The sequence below is a fragment of the Sinohyriopsis cumingii genome, chromosome 13 (genome assembly GCF_028554795.1).
Source record: "Sinohyriopsis cumingii isolate HCF-2022 chromosome 13, ASM2855479v2, whole genome shotgun sequence".
NCBI lineage: Eukaryota > Metazoa > Mollusca > Bivalvia > Unionida > Unionidae > Sinohyriopsis > Sinohyriopsis cumingii.
Window position 1 is genome coordinate 9,075,459 of NC_142973.1, and position 13,541 is coordinate 9,088,999.

At 34.0% G+C, this 13,541-nt stretch overlaps 1 protein-coding gene across 2 annotated transcripts in view; it reads left to right on the forward strand.

The window, feature by feature from the left end:
* Positions 1 to 327: 327 nt before the first annotated feature.
* Positions 328 to 13,541, forward strand: part of LOC149784924 (aldehyde dehydrogenase, dimeric NADP-preferring-like) — a 63,725-nt gene continuing 50,511 nt past the window's right edge. For both annotated transcript variants that reach the window (XM_089978544.1, XM_089978543.1), the window contains exons 1-4: positions 328 to 484; positions 3,401 to 3,544; positions 6,545 to 6,640; positions 11,682 to 11,817. In XM_089978544.1, coding sequence (XP_089834670.1) covers positions 467 to 484; positions 3,401 to 3,544; positions 6,545 to 6,640; positions 11,682 to 11,817 — 394 coding nt within the window. In that variant the 5' untranslated portion in view covers positions 328 to 466. The remainder of the gene's footprint in view (positions 485 to 3,400; positions 3,545 to 6,544; positions 6,641 to 11,681; positions 11,818 to 13,541) is intronic.

Genomic DNA, 13,541 nt, shown 5'->3' on the forward strand with positions numbered 1-13,541 from the left:
ATAGCAGCATGTAAACAGAACACAGATTTCACTTCCGGATCATCACCAAGGCCTTATTACTCACTGTGCTCTGTCGCCAAAATACACACAAACAACAACACCCTGAGCTCATATTATCAAGAATAAACAGTTATCTTTAAATCCCTACCAAAAATTCGTAAATAAAACTCTTCCATCACCACCAAAATGAGAGAGGAAAAAATGTTCTGAAAATAGACTAGAACTACATTCGTGGGTACTGAACTGGAAGTATTAATTGTGACGTGATTCCATATTGCGTTTCGTTGTTTTCAATGCGTTCCGGTGTTTCGGTGTGTTTCGATGTTTCTATGCACTTGTCGCTCCCAGTTGTCGGCATTAGTCGCTTCAAGTTTTCTGCGTTTGTACGCAAAATATACGCACCGGACGGGGAAAAAATATTCTCAAAAATTACAACCGAGAAACTCGAAGCTCAAAGGCCTACATAATGACAAATATTAGTCAGGTACCTATGTACTGTGACAAATTGTTTTTCGTTTACTCGCATACTTCGTTATACCATCCTGTCATTATTGTCAGAGATTTCCATCGAAACACAACGGCTTGCATTGTTGCTTACGTTTAAAATTTTTAGCTATCGTACATACAGTATAAAATAATACAACTGTATATGTATGACAGACATATTCTTTGTAAGGAAGTATACGAGCCCTTGTGCATCGACACCCAAACCTTTAAAACACCCCTAATCCTACGCACAGGTGCTCGACGCGAGCTTGACGTTGAGAAAGAAAGAAAATAAAAAAAACAATAATCTGAAGGAAAAAAAATGATACAGAGTGAAAAAAATACTTTAGATTACCCCCATGACCCGTTCTGGCATAGGATCCTGTCAATCATAATATATAAGAGAGAAGGTACGTAACTTCCAAATACTTCGTTCCACCCATGACCCTCGATTTCCTTCTGCTATTTCCATCTTTAAAGGCACACGTCCATACTATATGGCTTGTTTTACTCCTGATGTATTTTTCTATTCATCAAACCATATTGACTTTCCTATGTTGTACCAAACTGAAGTTATGAGCTCCGAAACAAGCGATTTTCGCGAATTTTGTCTTTTGGGACGAGTGTGTGAAAATGTGAAAAACAGTGAAAAGCGCTACATGTACATGTACCATGTTTGCGAAACTACGATGCATCCCTTCGTGAATTACAGAACATAGGTAGATGCAAAAGTAAGTTTTTACTGACCATTAACTCGATTCAACTTTAGGAATCCTGTTCCATGCAAGAATTAGACATTGCGGCTCACATGTCGGTGCCAAAATATGATTGGCTCAAAAGGTTATACATATTATCACATGAGCTCGGACTTGTCTCTGTAGTAAAAATTCTAGAAAATCTCACGTTTCGGAGCCGGTAACTTCAGAATGGTACAATCAAAAAAGTTAATGATGGCTTGATGAATAGAAAAATAGTCTCTTGGTATGATGAATACTCATCACTCTTCAATTGAAATAAAGTCTTAAATGTGTAGTTTATAAGGTAAATGACTTTTATAAATGGATATTATTTCAAACCAAGTACATTTCATAGAAACCAACACACATCAGGTAATGCATACAAGGTTTTCATCCTGGGCATACATTCATCGGCATTATTAAATTCCAAGTACTGAGGTTTGGACAATTGATAATAACTATCAGGACTTTTCAGGACCTACTCCTCATTTGTATGTCTTCAGCCCATGTATAATGTGAATGCAGTTGCTGATACATGTAATGTTCCTGAACTCAAATGTTGCTTACCTAGCATGACGAATCACAAATATTTGTCTACAGTGTGAAACACTGGTATCCAAGTACTACAATTCTGATTTTATTGAGAAAAATAAAAATTTAAGTTATGGTAATAAAAACTGCATTTTATACAAATTCATAGAAAAGTTCACTGGTAACATATCTATGGTGATGCACAAAATGTTAAATATGTAATTGTTCAGACTACAATAAACAATATGTGGGTGAAACCAAATGAAACATAAGCAGCAGACAGGATTAAAGGACATTTATCTGATATACATTTAAAAACAAAACTAAAATGTTTATCAAAACATTTGTCTGCATCATTTAGAAAGGACCAAGGGGAAATACTGGATAGATAATTTAAGAGCATAAATTATGAAGTTTTACCTATATTGTCACCTCTTTCATGGTCTTGTATAATGTTCATGTTCATGATGATGATGATGATGAAATTTTGATGATTATGATGATTAAAGTCAGTGAGAATTTATGTGTATATATTTTTTTACTACATGTTGTGCAGGATAATTTTAGATATATCAATTTCATTTGCACGTATGAATCAATCTATGCATTATTTGCCCATTTAGATATTTATGGAGCGGTATAGTTGTTTCTCTTCTTCTTTCCTGATCTGTTTTTAGCTGTTTACCTAATTAATCCAATACATTCATATTCATCATTGCCATCGGTCCATCACTCTTATTTTTTCAGCTAGCCTGTTCACATACTAGTCTACACACATACTTCCCTCCTTTGGTGTCTGTCTCAAGGAATATTTACCCCTCTGTTTTTCAGTGTAGGGACTACACAGTTGAATGGTGGGGTTTGGTGACATTGCAATTAAGTAATTACTACAATAACATCATTATGCACATGTCCTCTTATTTAAATTAGTTTACTATTGCTACCTTTTGTAAAATCAATTAGAAATTTTTATATTATTTTCTCTTTGCTCATTGATGTGTTGCTTGCAAATGTTCTTTCCATTTCTTGAGTCCATGAAACAATAGAAGATATCTGAGCTGTAATCAGATTTTGATTTGGCCATGGCTGGCGGACTCCATCTGGTCACTCTTGTTAAGCCATACATTGAACAGTTATTTGCAACACAGGTGTTAGAGATTACTAATTAAAGGTATGTCCTTTTGGTCATAAGAGTTGTTAGTTTGAGGATTATAGCTTAACATTTCAACCCGATGTTAATACCTTTGAGTTTGACAGGGTTTCTGATTTTCAGTGTACCAACTCATGATATGACCATTATGGGGACTTCTACAGCTGTTAATACATACTGTATATTGCATCTCACTGATTCTTAAATGGAAGCACACACAAAAAGGAAATAATGCTTTCACTTTCTGCATGCATGAAAAACTAGTCACTCTAGAAGGGTTTTCCTTAATGTAATTATTTCTGTCCAGATATAGTGATTTTTGGTTAAGAAATAAAATTAAGATTTAGGACTTTGTTATCTCCACCGACAATTAGAATAAAGTTTTATATTTTTTTCTCAATTGTTGTGATTTCTTTTGAAAATAGAAAATTTATAGTTGATAAATGCATCTATTAAACCAAAATGCATATATTGACATCAAATTTCTCTCCAACAGTTGGCATCCAGTTTGCGAGAAACTTTCCAAACAGGAAGGACAATCAGCTTACAATGGCGGAGTGGACAGTTGAAAATGTTACTTAAGCTGCTAGATGAGAATAGAGACCAACTTTGCACTGCACTCAAACAGGATCTTAACAAGGTTTGGCATTGCTTCATGAAAAATCAATTTTTAAACTTGCTGATGATAGTCGACACTGGAAAAATCTTTTCTGCTTCCATAATCTGAATATTTTAATGTCATATCGATTACACCTTCGTAATCCAAAGATTTTGATGTCATTTAGATTGTATCTTTGTAATCTGAATGTTTTCATGTCATTTAGATTGTATCTTTGTAATCTGGATATTTTCATGTCATTTAGATTGTACCTTTGTAATCTGGATATTTTCATGTCATTTAGGTAATCTGGATATTTTCATGTCATTTAGATTGTACCTTTTTAATTTGGATATTTTAATTTGGATATTTTCATGTCATTTAGATTGTACCTTTGTAATCTAGATAATTTCATGTCATTTGGATTGTACCTTTTTAATCTGGATATTTTCATGTCATTTCGATTGTACCATTTTAATTTGGATATTTTTTATTTGGATATTTTCATGTCAATTAGAGTGTACCTTTTTAATCTGAATATTTTCGTGTCATTTAAATTGTCACTTCATAATCCAGAGATTTTCATGTCATTTAGATTGTACCTTCATAACCTCTATACAGTTGTTTAGACAAAGTATACAAAATCATATTGGTCTAGCAGAATTTACAATTTATCCCAGGCTGGCAAAGGTTGTTGAGTGAAATTTAACTTGGACAGAAAATTAACTTCTATGAAGTTTTTTTCATACTATTATTTTAAGTGGTAAAAATGACACTGATTGCCAGTTGCACTGTAATAGAATCAAACAGATGATTGTCAACTGCATGAAAGATTTAAAGAGTGATTTTTGTTTAAATTGACCCAACTATTGCACTTTATTATAATAATATTTAATGTAAAGTAGACAATTACCATTTGTGCTTATTTGTAAGATAACTCCAAATACTAACTGTACAGACCCATTGGTGCTGTCACATAATGTACTGGCAGATTTGGGTCCATGCAGATTGTTTGTAGTGATCAGTAGAACAAACAACATAGATCCTGATCTGTCGGCATATTATGCAATGGTAAACCAGTGTCTTTGTTGATTGCAGTTGCATTTGACTTATAAGTGAATACATACAGTAGATAAATTTGACTGTAGGTATCCACCATAATTATGATACATTATCTGTGAAAGAGACAGTGGAATGGAAGTCTACATTATATCAGTGCCAGGTAAGTGAATGGAATCCAATCCTCTCATTGATCAAGAGAATGCAACAGTTTCATTAGTTACTTTTGTTATATCAGGCTCCCATGGTTTAGGTGAAGCAGACTATAGTGCTCAGTTTTTTTTGTCGTGTTACATGTGGTTTAGGTGAAGCAGACTATAGTGCTCAGTTTCTTTTGTTGTGTTACGTGTGGTTTAGGTGAAGCAGACTATAGTGGTCGTTTTTTTTTTTGTCGTGTTACATGTGGTTTAGGTGAAGCAGACCATAGTGGTCAGTTTTTTTTGTCGTGTTACATGTGGTTTAGGTGAAGCAGACTATAGTGGTCGTTTTTTTTTTGTCGTGTTACATGTGGTTTAGGTGAAGCAGACCATAGTGGTCAGTTTTTTTTGTCGTGTTACATGTGGTTTAGGTGAAGCAGACTATAGTGGTCAGTTTTGTTTGTCATGTTACATGTGGTTTAGGTGAAGCAGACTATAGTGGTCAGTTTTTTTGTCGTGTTACATTTGGTTTAGGTGAAGCAGACTATAGTGGTCAGTTTTGTTTGTCGTGTTACATGTGGTTTAGGTGAAGCAGACTATAGTGGTCAGTTTTGTTTGTCGTGTTACATGTGGTTTAGGTGAAGCAGACTATAGTGGTCAGTTTTTTTTGTCGTGTTACATTTGGTTTAGGTGAAGCAGACTATAGTGGTCAGTTTTTTTTGTCGTGTTACATGTGGTTTAGGTGAAGCAGACTATAGTGGTCAGTTTCTTTTGTCGTGTTACATGGGGTTTAGGTGAAGCAAACCATAGTGGTCAGTTTCTTTTGTCATGTTACATGTGGTTTAGGTGAAGCAGACGATAGTGGTCAGTTTCTTTTTTCGTGTTACATGTGATTGATATAAAGCAAACTACAGTGTTAAATTCAGTTTGTAAAAGTAATATACATTGAACTAAATGCCTTCTTAAAACATCAAATACCTAATTTTTGTATCATTAAACTTGTTTTACATGTATATTGATCAATTAGCAAATTTTTTAATTACTCCACCAGTACTACTTTTTATCTCTGAATTAACATTTAACAGCTATGTATGAATGATTTAAGACTCTAAAGGTAACTGAAATGTTCTGTATGTAATTGATTATAAGACTGCAAGTTGCACAAACCCAGATCTGCCATTGCATAATGCACTGGGAGATCTGGTTCTGTGCAGTTTGTTAGGAGTTATCAGTAGAACAAACAGCATAGACCCTGATCTGCTGGCACATTATGCTACTGCAGATCAGGATCTTTATTCTTTGCAGTTTGACTCAACTTATACATCTCTGTTGATGTCAGCTCTGGATACAGTTCAGATTAGTGCTCACTTGAAATTTGTGAAATAATTTTGAGAATTTCATTATTTTGGTGTGACTTGTCAAGCATCATGAGTGAGAGTCTAGGTGTCTTATGATTAAATGCACAAATGTTTTATTCATTTAACTGCCAAAATTGTTCATTGTTTCGACTTGAGTTTTGCACATTATGCTATATCTTGAGTACACCTTGTTTGATGTAAAGTTTTGATATATAACTTGGTGTGTAATGTTCAGAATGTTAGATTTAGACAATGTCACACTTGTGAAATTAATATTTCATACCATATATTACTTTCATGAAATAATGTCCAGCTGTTTGACTGGTAAATCCTTTATTTACTGTCCAAAACTGAGAACCAATTCAAACCTAGATTTAAGGAGGCTTTTAGTAAGAATTCTGATGTAGATCACAGAGTTTTGTGTTAAAATAAGTTTCAAGGAAACGAAAAAGCATATTCTTTGACCAAATATTGTTTTCTTTCAACAGCATAAATTTGAGGCTTGTGTTCTGGAAGTAGACTACTGCCGAAATGATTTAGTTCATTGCCTGAATAACCTGTCAGAGTGGGCTGCACCTGAAAAGGTATTGATAAGTTACAAACATTGGTCTCTGTCTGACACTTATTTTATATGGTATTCTAAATCCATCTAATGGGCTACCAATTGTTATTTTGGGTGAAATAGATCCATCTAATGGGCTACCTGTTGTTATTTTGGGTGAAATAAATCCATCTAATGGGCTGCCTGGTGTTATTTTGGGTGAAATAAATCCATCTAAGGGGCTACCTAGTGTTATTTTGGGTGAAATAAATGCATCAAATGGCTACCCAGTGTTATTTTGGACAAAATGAATCCACCAAATGGGCTACCCATGTTATTGTCCAAAATGTGTTTTATTTTGTGTGGCTGCACATGTACCATTAGTTTTCTCAGAAATTGTGACTGCTTAACCCTTTACATCATGCAAGCGCCTTTGGAAACCTCTACTCCATTCTCATGGAAGCGCCTTTTGATGTCTCTACTCAATTTGCATAGAAGCACCTTTTGACATCTGCTGTAAACATCAGCCATTTTAAGCCTGTTTTCGTAGCGCCACCTTCGGGGAAAGCCCCCTATTAAATACTACATTCATTTCTGCAAATGACAATCACGTCAGATCACGTGGTCACTGTTTATGCTTTTGTCAATATCTGCTATTTAAAGTAACTGGTTCATAATCTCCACTCTCCAGAATGGAGGTCGCGGATTTCCTTCAGTACTTACGAAGTTTTCACGATTAGAATCACAACTATGAAATATTCAATAACTTAGGTAAAGGCTCTGATATTGATGTAGGCAGCAATTAGTTTTTATAAATGATCAAATTCAGATGATTTAGTGATGCAGACACGGACAAAAAACTTGTAAATTTCGAGTATGAGAAATGGCAGCTACGGTTGGTCACATGGTCTCACTGACTTGATGGTGAACAAGTTCTTTCAAGATTTTAAAGCACACAAAAAATTCTTCCGTGAAAAATAATTAGACTTTAATTTTTCCACACATAATAGATGTGTACCAAAAATGTAAAATGGTTAAAATTGCTGTTAAATGTAGCATACACTACATTGCTTAACAGTTAACAGGCAGGCCTATGCGTATGGATTCGAATAGGTAACAGGTGTTCTATTTGTAGCACACAGCACTTTGTAACTATGCTCTATGAATTAAAGGGTTAACTGTCACATGATATTAAAATTATAGCAGTTTAATGTTGTACATGTAAATGTAATGCCTTCTCTTTATCTTCTGGCTCAGAAACCTTTGCTTTTACAAATTTTAACATTGTACTCATCTGCTTTTACAACACTGTTATATTGTTTGCTATATTGTTGCACCGATTTAGCTTTGTACTACTTAAAAAAATAATGACAAAGCTGAATGTAAAATGCTAAATCACTATAATTTACTGAATGTACTCGCTTATAAGATTATTCCAACCACAAACTGCACAGACTCACATCTGCCTTCGCATATTGCGCCAACAGATCTGGGTCTGTGAAGATTATATGAGTAATCAGTAGAACAAACAATATAGACCCTAATCTGCAGGCACATTATGCTATGGCAGAATAGGATTTTTGTTGTTTGCAATTTGACATAACTTATAAGCAAGTATATATGATACTATATGTAATCCAGTTTTCACATAATTTTCTAAGTATGCTTAAACTTTCTTTGCTACCTATGAATCCAGTCTTCCAAGAAGGGTGTAAAAAATGTCTCTCTACCTATATAGAGAGATGCCCGATAATTTTTTGCAATCTTGAATAATTGTAGCAAGGTTCCAAATAACAAACTGTCATTGTCATCTACATCTACTAAGGCATTTACCTTGTTAATAATATTTATGGAAGGTGGAGGATAGCATTTCAACTGAGACAAAATCCTATAGACTTTCTCTATTGCGATTGTGAACAAAATTTCATCCATTCCATTATCGGATCAACATGTTCTGGCATTTCCTTTTCATCACTTTCATCAACAGTAAATGATGATGAGGTAGCATCAGAATGCATCATCATTTTGCTCATTTGGATATGCTATTGTTGCATGTCGATCCTCCATGACCATAAGTCAGTTATTTACACTTCTTGCACTTGGTTGTCATCTTTGTAATCAAGAAGTGGAACAAATATATATAAATGCAATAAACTGACAACGAACAGTGCGAAACTAGTTTCTAGCTAGCCTGAACACTTTTGACTCTTTAATGAGACTTTTCAAAGGCAAAACAAAGCATAGACAAGACAAACAAATAAAACAGAAAAATGGTTATGTTTGCGAAACTTTACATGGCTGTTTTTGCAGAAATTTAACCTTTTAACTATATTATGTGTCAACTAGTTATTTCAGCTTGTTGCTGATACTGGAAAATATTTGTATTGACCTAGAAATTGAAAGGCCATAATGACATCTGTTACTTTATGTAAATTTATGTAAGCGCAGATTATATCCCGGATATTTCATTGTTATAGTAGTCATAGACTATTAAGCAAATTTAGAGAATTATTTAAAAGAAAATGTGTCGGCTGCAAAAGATAATTTTATTTGTGCATGGTTGTCTTTTTCTGGTCTTCTTGGTTTAAATCGCTTGGTTTCAATCTTCTAAGGCGGTGTATCCAGTAAGATTCCTTTTCTTTCCTGGTCTGTGGACTCCAGTTGGGGTTGTGAGCAATATAACACTTATTGATGATTAGATTACTGTGTTACTGATGTCACTTTATGTCACATAATAAAATTCATGTCACATAATAAAATTCATGTCACATCATACAATTCATGTCACTTAATAAAATTCATGTCACATAAAAAAATTCATGTCACATAATAAAATTTGTCACTTCATAAAATTCATGTCACATAATAAATTCATGTCACATCATACAATTCAGCATTAAGTATTACACCCTTAATATCCATCATAACTTAAGTATTAAGTATTACACCCTTAATATCCATCATAACTTAAGCATTAAGTATTACACCCTTAATATCCATTATAACTTAAGTATTAATTATTACACACTTAATATCCATCATAACTTAAGTATTAATTATTACACACTTAATATCCATCATAACTTAAGTATTAAGTATTACAAACTTAATATCCATCATAACTTAAGTATTAAGTATTACAAACTTAATATCCATCATAACTTACCTGACAGCATCATTTTAAGCGATGTTATGGTAATGTTTTATTAATCTAGGAATTATTCAACACCCACTTTGTAAACATAACATATTCAAACATCCCAGACTGTTTTGTGTCAGCTGTGAATGTTAATACAGCTTCAGCAGCAGAACTGTAAACAGTTCAGATCATTTAATTAAAGAGGGCAAAGGCAATCATAGACTTGAGAGGAAAAGTTGGTGGCCTTTTCAAATCAGAAGATGTCAAATGCATGGCCTATATTCCTTCTGGTTTATGGGACCATCTACTTGAAGACAGATACATCACATGTGACATCCTTTTAGTTTTAATCCTATCAGTTAGTCTCAAAACTTGCCTTCAGAGTTTGAATTCCAATAGAAGCTGCTTCAGGAGCAGATGGAAAAAACAAAAGTAATTAGGTAAATAACAGCTGTAAAATGAAGTGCAAAGACGGTTTGAAAAATGTTTGAGTACACAGACATTACTTTGAGAACGAGATCAGATACAGAAATAAATAGGTTGATTACTGTATTTACCGTATATCTTGGGACATGTTAAAATAAAATAAAAAAATTCCTATCCCAGAACTTATGGTGTAACTTTTTTTCACCTAGGTCATATGTCCAAAGACGAAATGAATTTGTGCTGAATTTTTGTGTGCCCCCCCCCCACTGAATTTTGCAATAAAATAGAAACAAACTCAACTTATTTGATAATAAAATGAAAGAAACTATCCTTGCATTGTTATCATTTATTTCTTTATCATGAGCAATATTTCTTAAAGACAAAAATATGTCCATGAACTCCGTATTATGTAGCATATGAATCCATACTGTAGCGTGTCTCTTATGTTAGATAACACATGACATGTTATTCATTGACGTGAATATAGAAACTAATCATGTTTGGTTGTGCTCAAAGGTTTGAATATGTTATCAGACTGAAAACTGGATCCAGCAAAATTACAAACCAGAGAGATCAAGGAGCAGAGCAATAGCAATCAATTACTTGAATCTTGGACACTGTGTAAAGTGCAAAATAACCAAGTATCTATTATGTCCATGTTAACTCTATGGCAGTATCATGCAAATAAAAATCATTATTTGAAAATAATTTAATTGAGAGTGCAAATGACAAATCATTTTGCTTGCATGGGTTACAAATAGGAAAGGTAAAGGAACAATATTATTTTTCCTACTCCAGTAAAAAAAAATTGTTTAAAAATCCCAGCTAACAAATATGTATTGTCATTTACAATATTTACTCACTGACATATTCTTGAAATTTTAGTAATTGTCAAGAGATTTTGCTTTTAACTTGCAAAGACAGTGAGCCTGGTTCTCCTCATTCCCATCACTGTTGGTCTGGGAAATATTGTAAAATTAATTGGTGATTTACATTAATAGTATGGGTAAGAGGCATTCCATTTGCAGACAGACCAGGTCTCTAACCTGGAACCTCTTACTCTAAATGGGAACTCACTCACTATTTGAGCCAATGCACCAACTTATTCCTCCAACTTGTATCCATTCCCCCCCCCCACTTTTTGAAGACATATCCTCGTGTCTCCATTATTTTTGATCATGCTGACTGACTTACATGGAGAGAAAGTACAGTGCTTTACAAGTATGGCATGATGGCATGTCTGATATTGTGTGATCCTACCACAGCCACCAAATGTTGTAGGAAACAAATGCAGCCAGATCAGGGATCAAACCCAGAACCACCCTTACTTAAGTTGAGCACACAACCACTTGAACGTCTGAGTTGATGAAAATGTGACCTCTTCCTGTCATATACTGTTTGTGACATGTATGCACAACAAAGATTAGCACCTGTATATAATAAGAGTTAAATGAAGAATTCTTGCAGATCAATAAATTTGCATCTCTTAAACTCAGTCTGTTTTAACTTCTTTGATAAGGTTGCCAAGGGGTTGTTGAATGTGATGGATCGCTGCTACATTAGGAGGGAGCCATTTGGAGTTGTTCTCATTATTGGTGCCTGGAACTATCCTGTACAGCTGACCATCCTGCCCCTAATAGGAGCTATTGCTGCAGGTAGGTAATTGCCACTGTCTTTTGAAGAGGGCCATTTCTGCAGGTCATTGCTATTCTACCTTTAATAGGACTGGTGGTAGATTTTTGTCTACAAAGAATCGTTTAGTTTTGTGGTTAACATCTTTGTCATAAAGATCATGCTGCAGCCAGTACCGTATACATAACAGTGGCTGTCACATTACATATGTGGTTCCTAATTGTTTTTGGCTGCAACCCTAACAAATATTTTTTCGGAGCCTCACAACCCTATTTCCACATTTTATAAATTTTGCCCCCTCCCCCAAAATCCTGGCAACCCTCTGTGACCCTCCAGAACATCCTTGAAACCCTGATTAGGGTTGCAACTCAGGGGTTGGGAACCATTGCATACAACCAATTCTGGTGCATTTAGCTCCAAAGTGACTTTAAAAGCCAAAACAAATCCCTTTCTCCATGGCATGAAATAGTCTTGGCCTGCACGGATGGTAGCTGTATAGAGAATATGCATTTTTCATTCATGGGGAAATACACCACTCCCTCAATAATTTGTGCCTGGATAATCAAAAACCTGTTTATAGCACAAGGTCAGACATGGATCCAATTTTTTTTATATACTTGAAAATACCAATTAAATTGGCTCCAGTGTGTTTAATGTGAAAAAAATCATGATAAAAATTGGTACATGAAACCTTGATATAGCACTTATTTTATCATCAGAAACTGGTTAGTACCCACAAATTAGAATCAATCTCATAAAAATTATGCTTTAATAAGAAGTCATTTTGTTAAATTTTCTTTCCAAACCAACATTCTCACTGCAAAGTTAATAACAATATTGGACAAATTTTTGATCAGTGAAAATTTCTCTAATGCCTACTAGTGGTAATACCTTAAGAAATAAATACCAGTGAAAAAAAGATTTGTCAAGTGAAATTTGAGTTTAGTTCTGTCTTTTATATTGCTTTCAGTGTAATAATCATAAATGCAGTATGATATCTTGTATTCCAACATGAAATAAGTAAATCTCCATCACAGCTATGTCCATGAGTGTTTCTGATTAAGTGCCGATCGTGTTTTGATCTCCGACTTAACATAGTATTTTTGTTTTATCGTTACACTCAGTTATAAACAGTCCGTTTTTCTACTGTCATGTTCATTATGCCTTTTGTATCAAATAAAGATGGTGGATAAAAGTATGGTGTAAAGGAATGCAAATCATACCTGTGTAAGACATCATAGTAATCGGCATGTGCCAGATCAATTTATTTTATTTCATTTGGTCAGTTGAACACTGTTATAAATATTATTATGTAATATAATTAAAACTACCTTATATTAGCCTACTCATTCACAAATGTGATGAAAGATAGCAAGGCAACCAGATGAAATTAGTACTTGATGAATAGAAATCTTTGTTACACAATTAAGATTGATTATGATGAAGCTAGTTCCATAGTTGTAGTGAACTTAATATTCCTGAATTTGTCCCTAAGAGATTTCCTAAAGGATGAGAAGAAGCTTCATTGTTACTTGCAGTGAAATCACAGCATCACTCAGTTGCTAATGGAAAAAATTTTTAACATTGATGGTTTGTTTCAAGAAATAAATGTTCGTAGCATTTTGTTTTGTTGTGGATCATCATCCATAAAAAGCAGAAATGTAATACACAGTGTTTTTGTGGACATGTGATTCCTGCTGGAAAAATGTTGTTAACAATCTTTCAAACATTGGGCATATTGAAAATA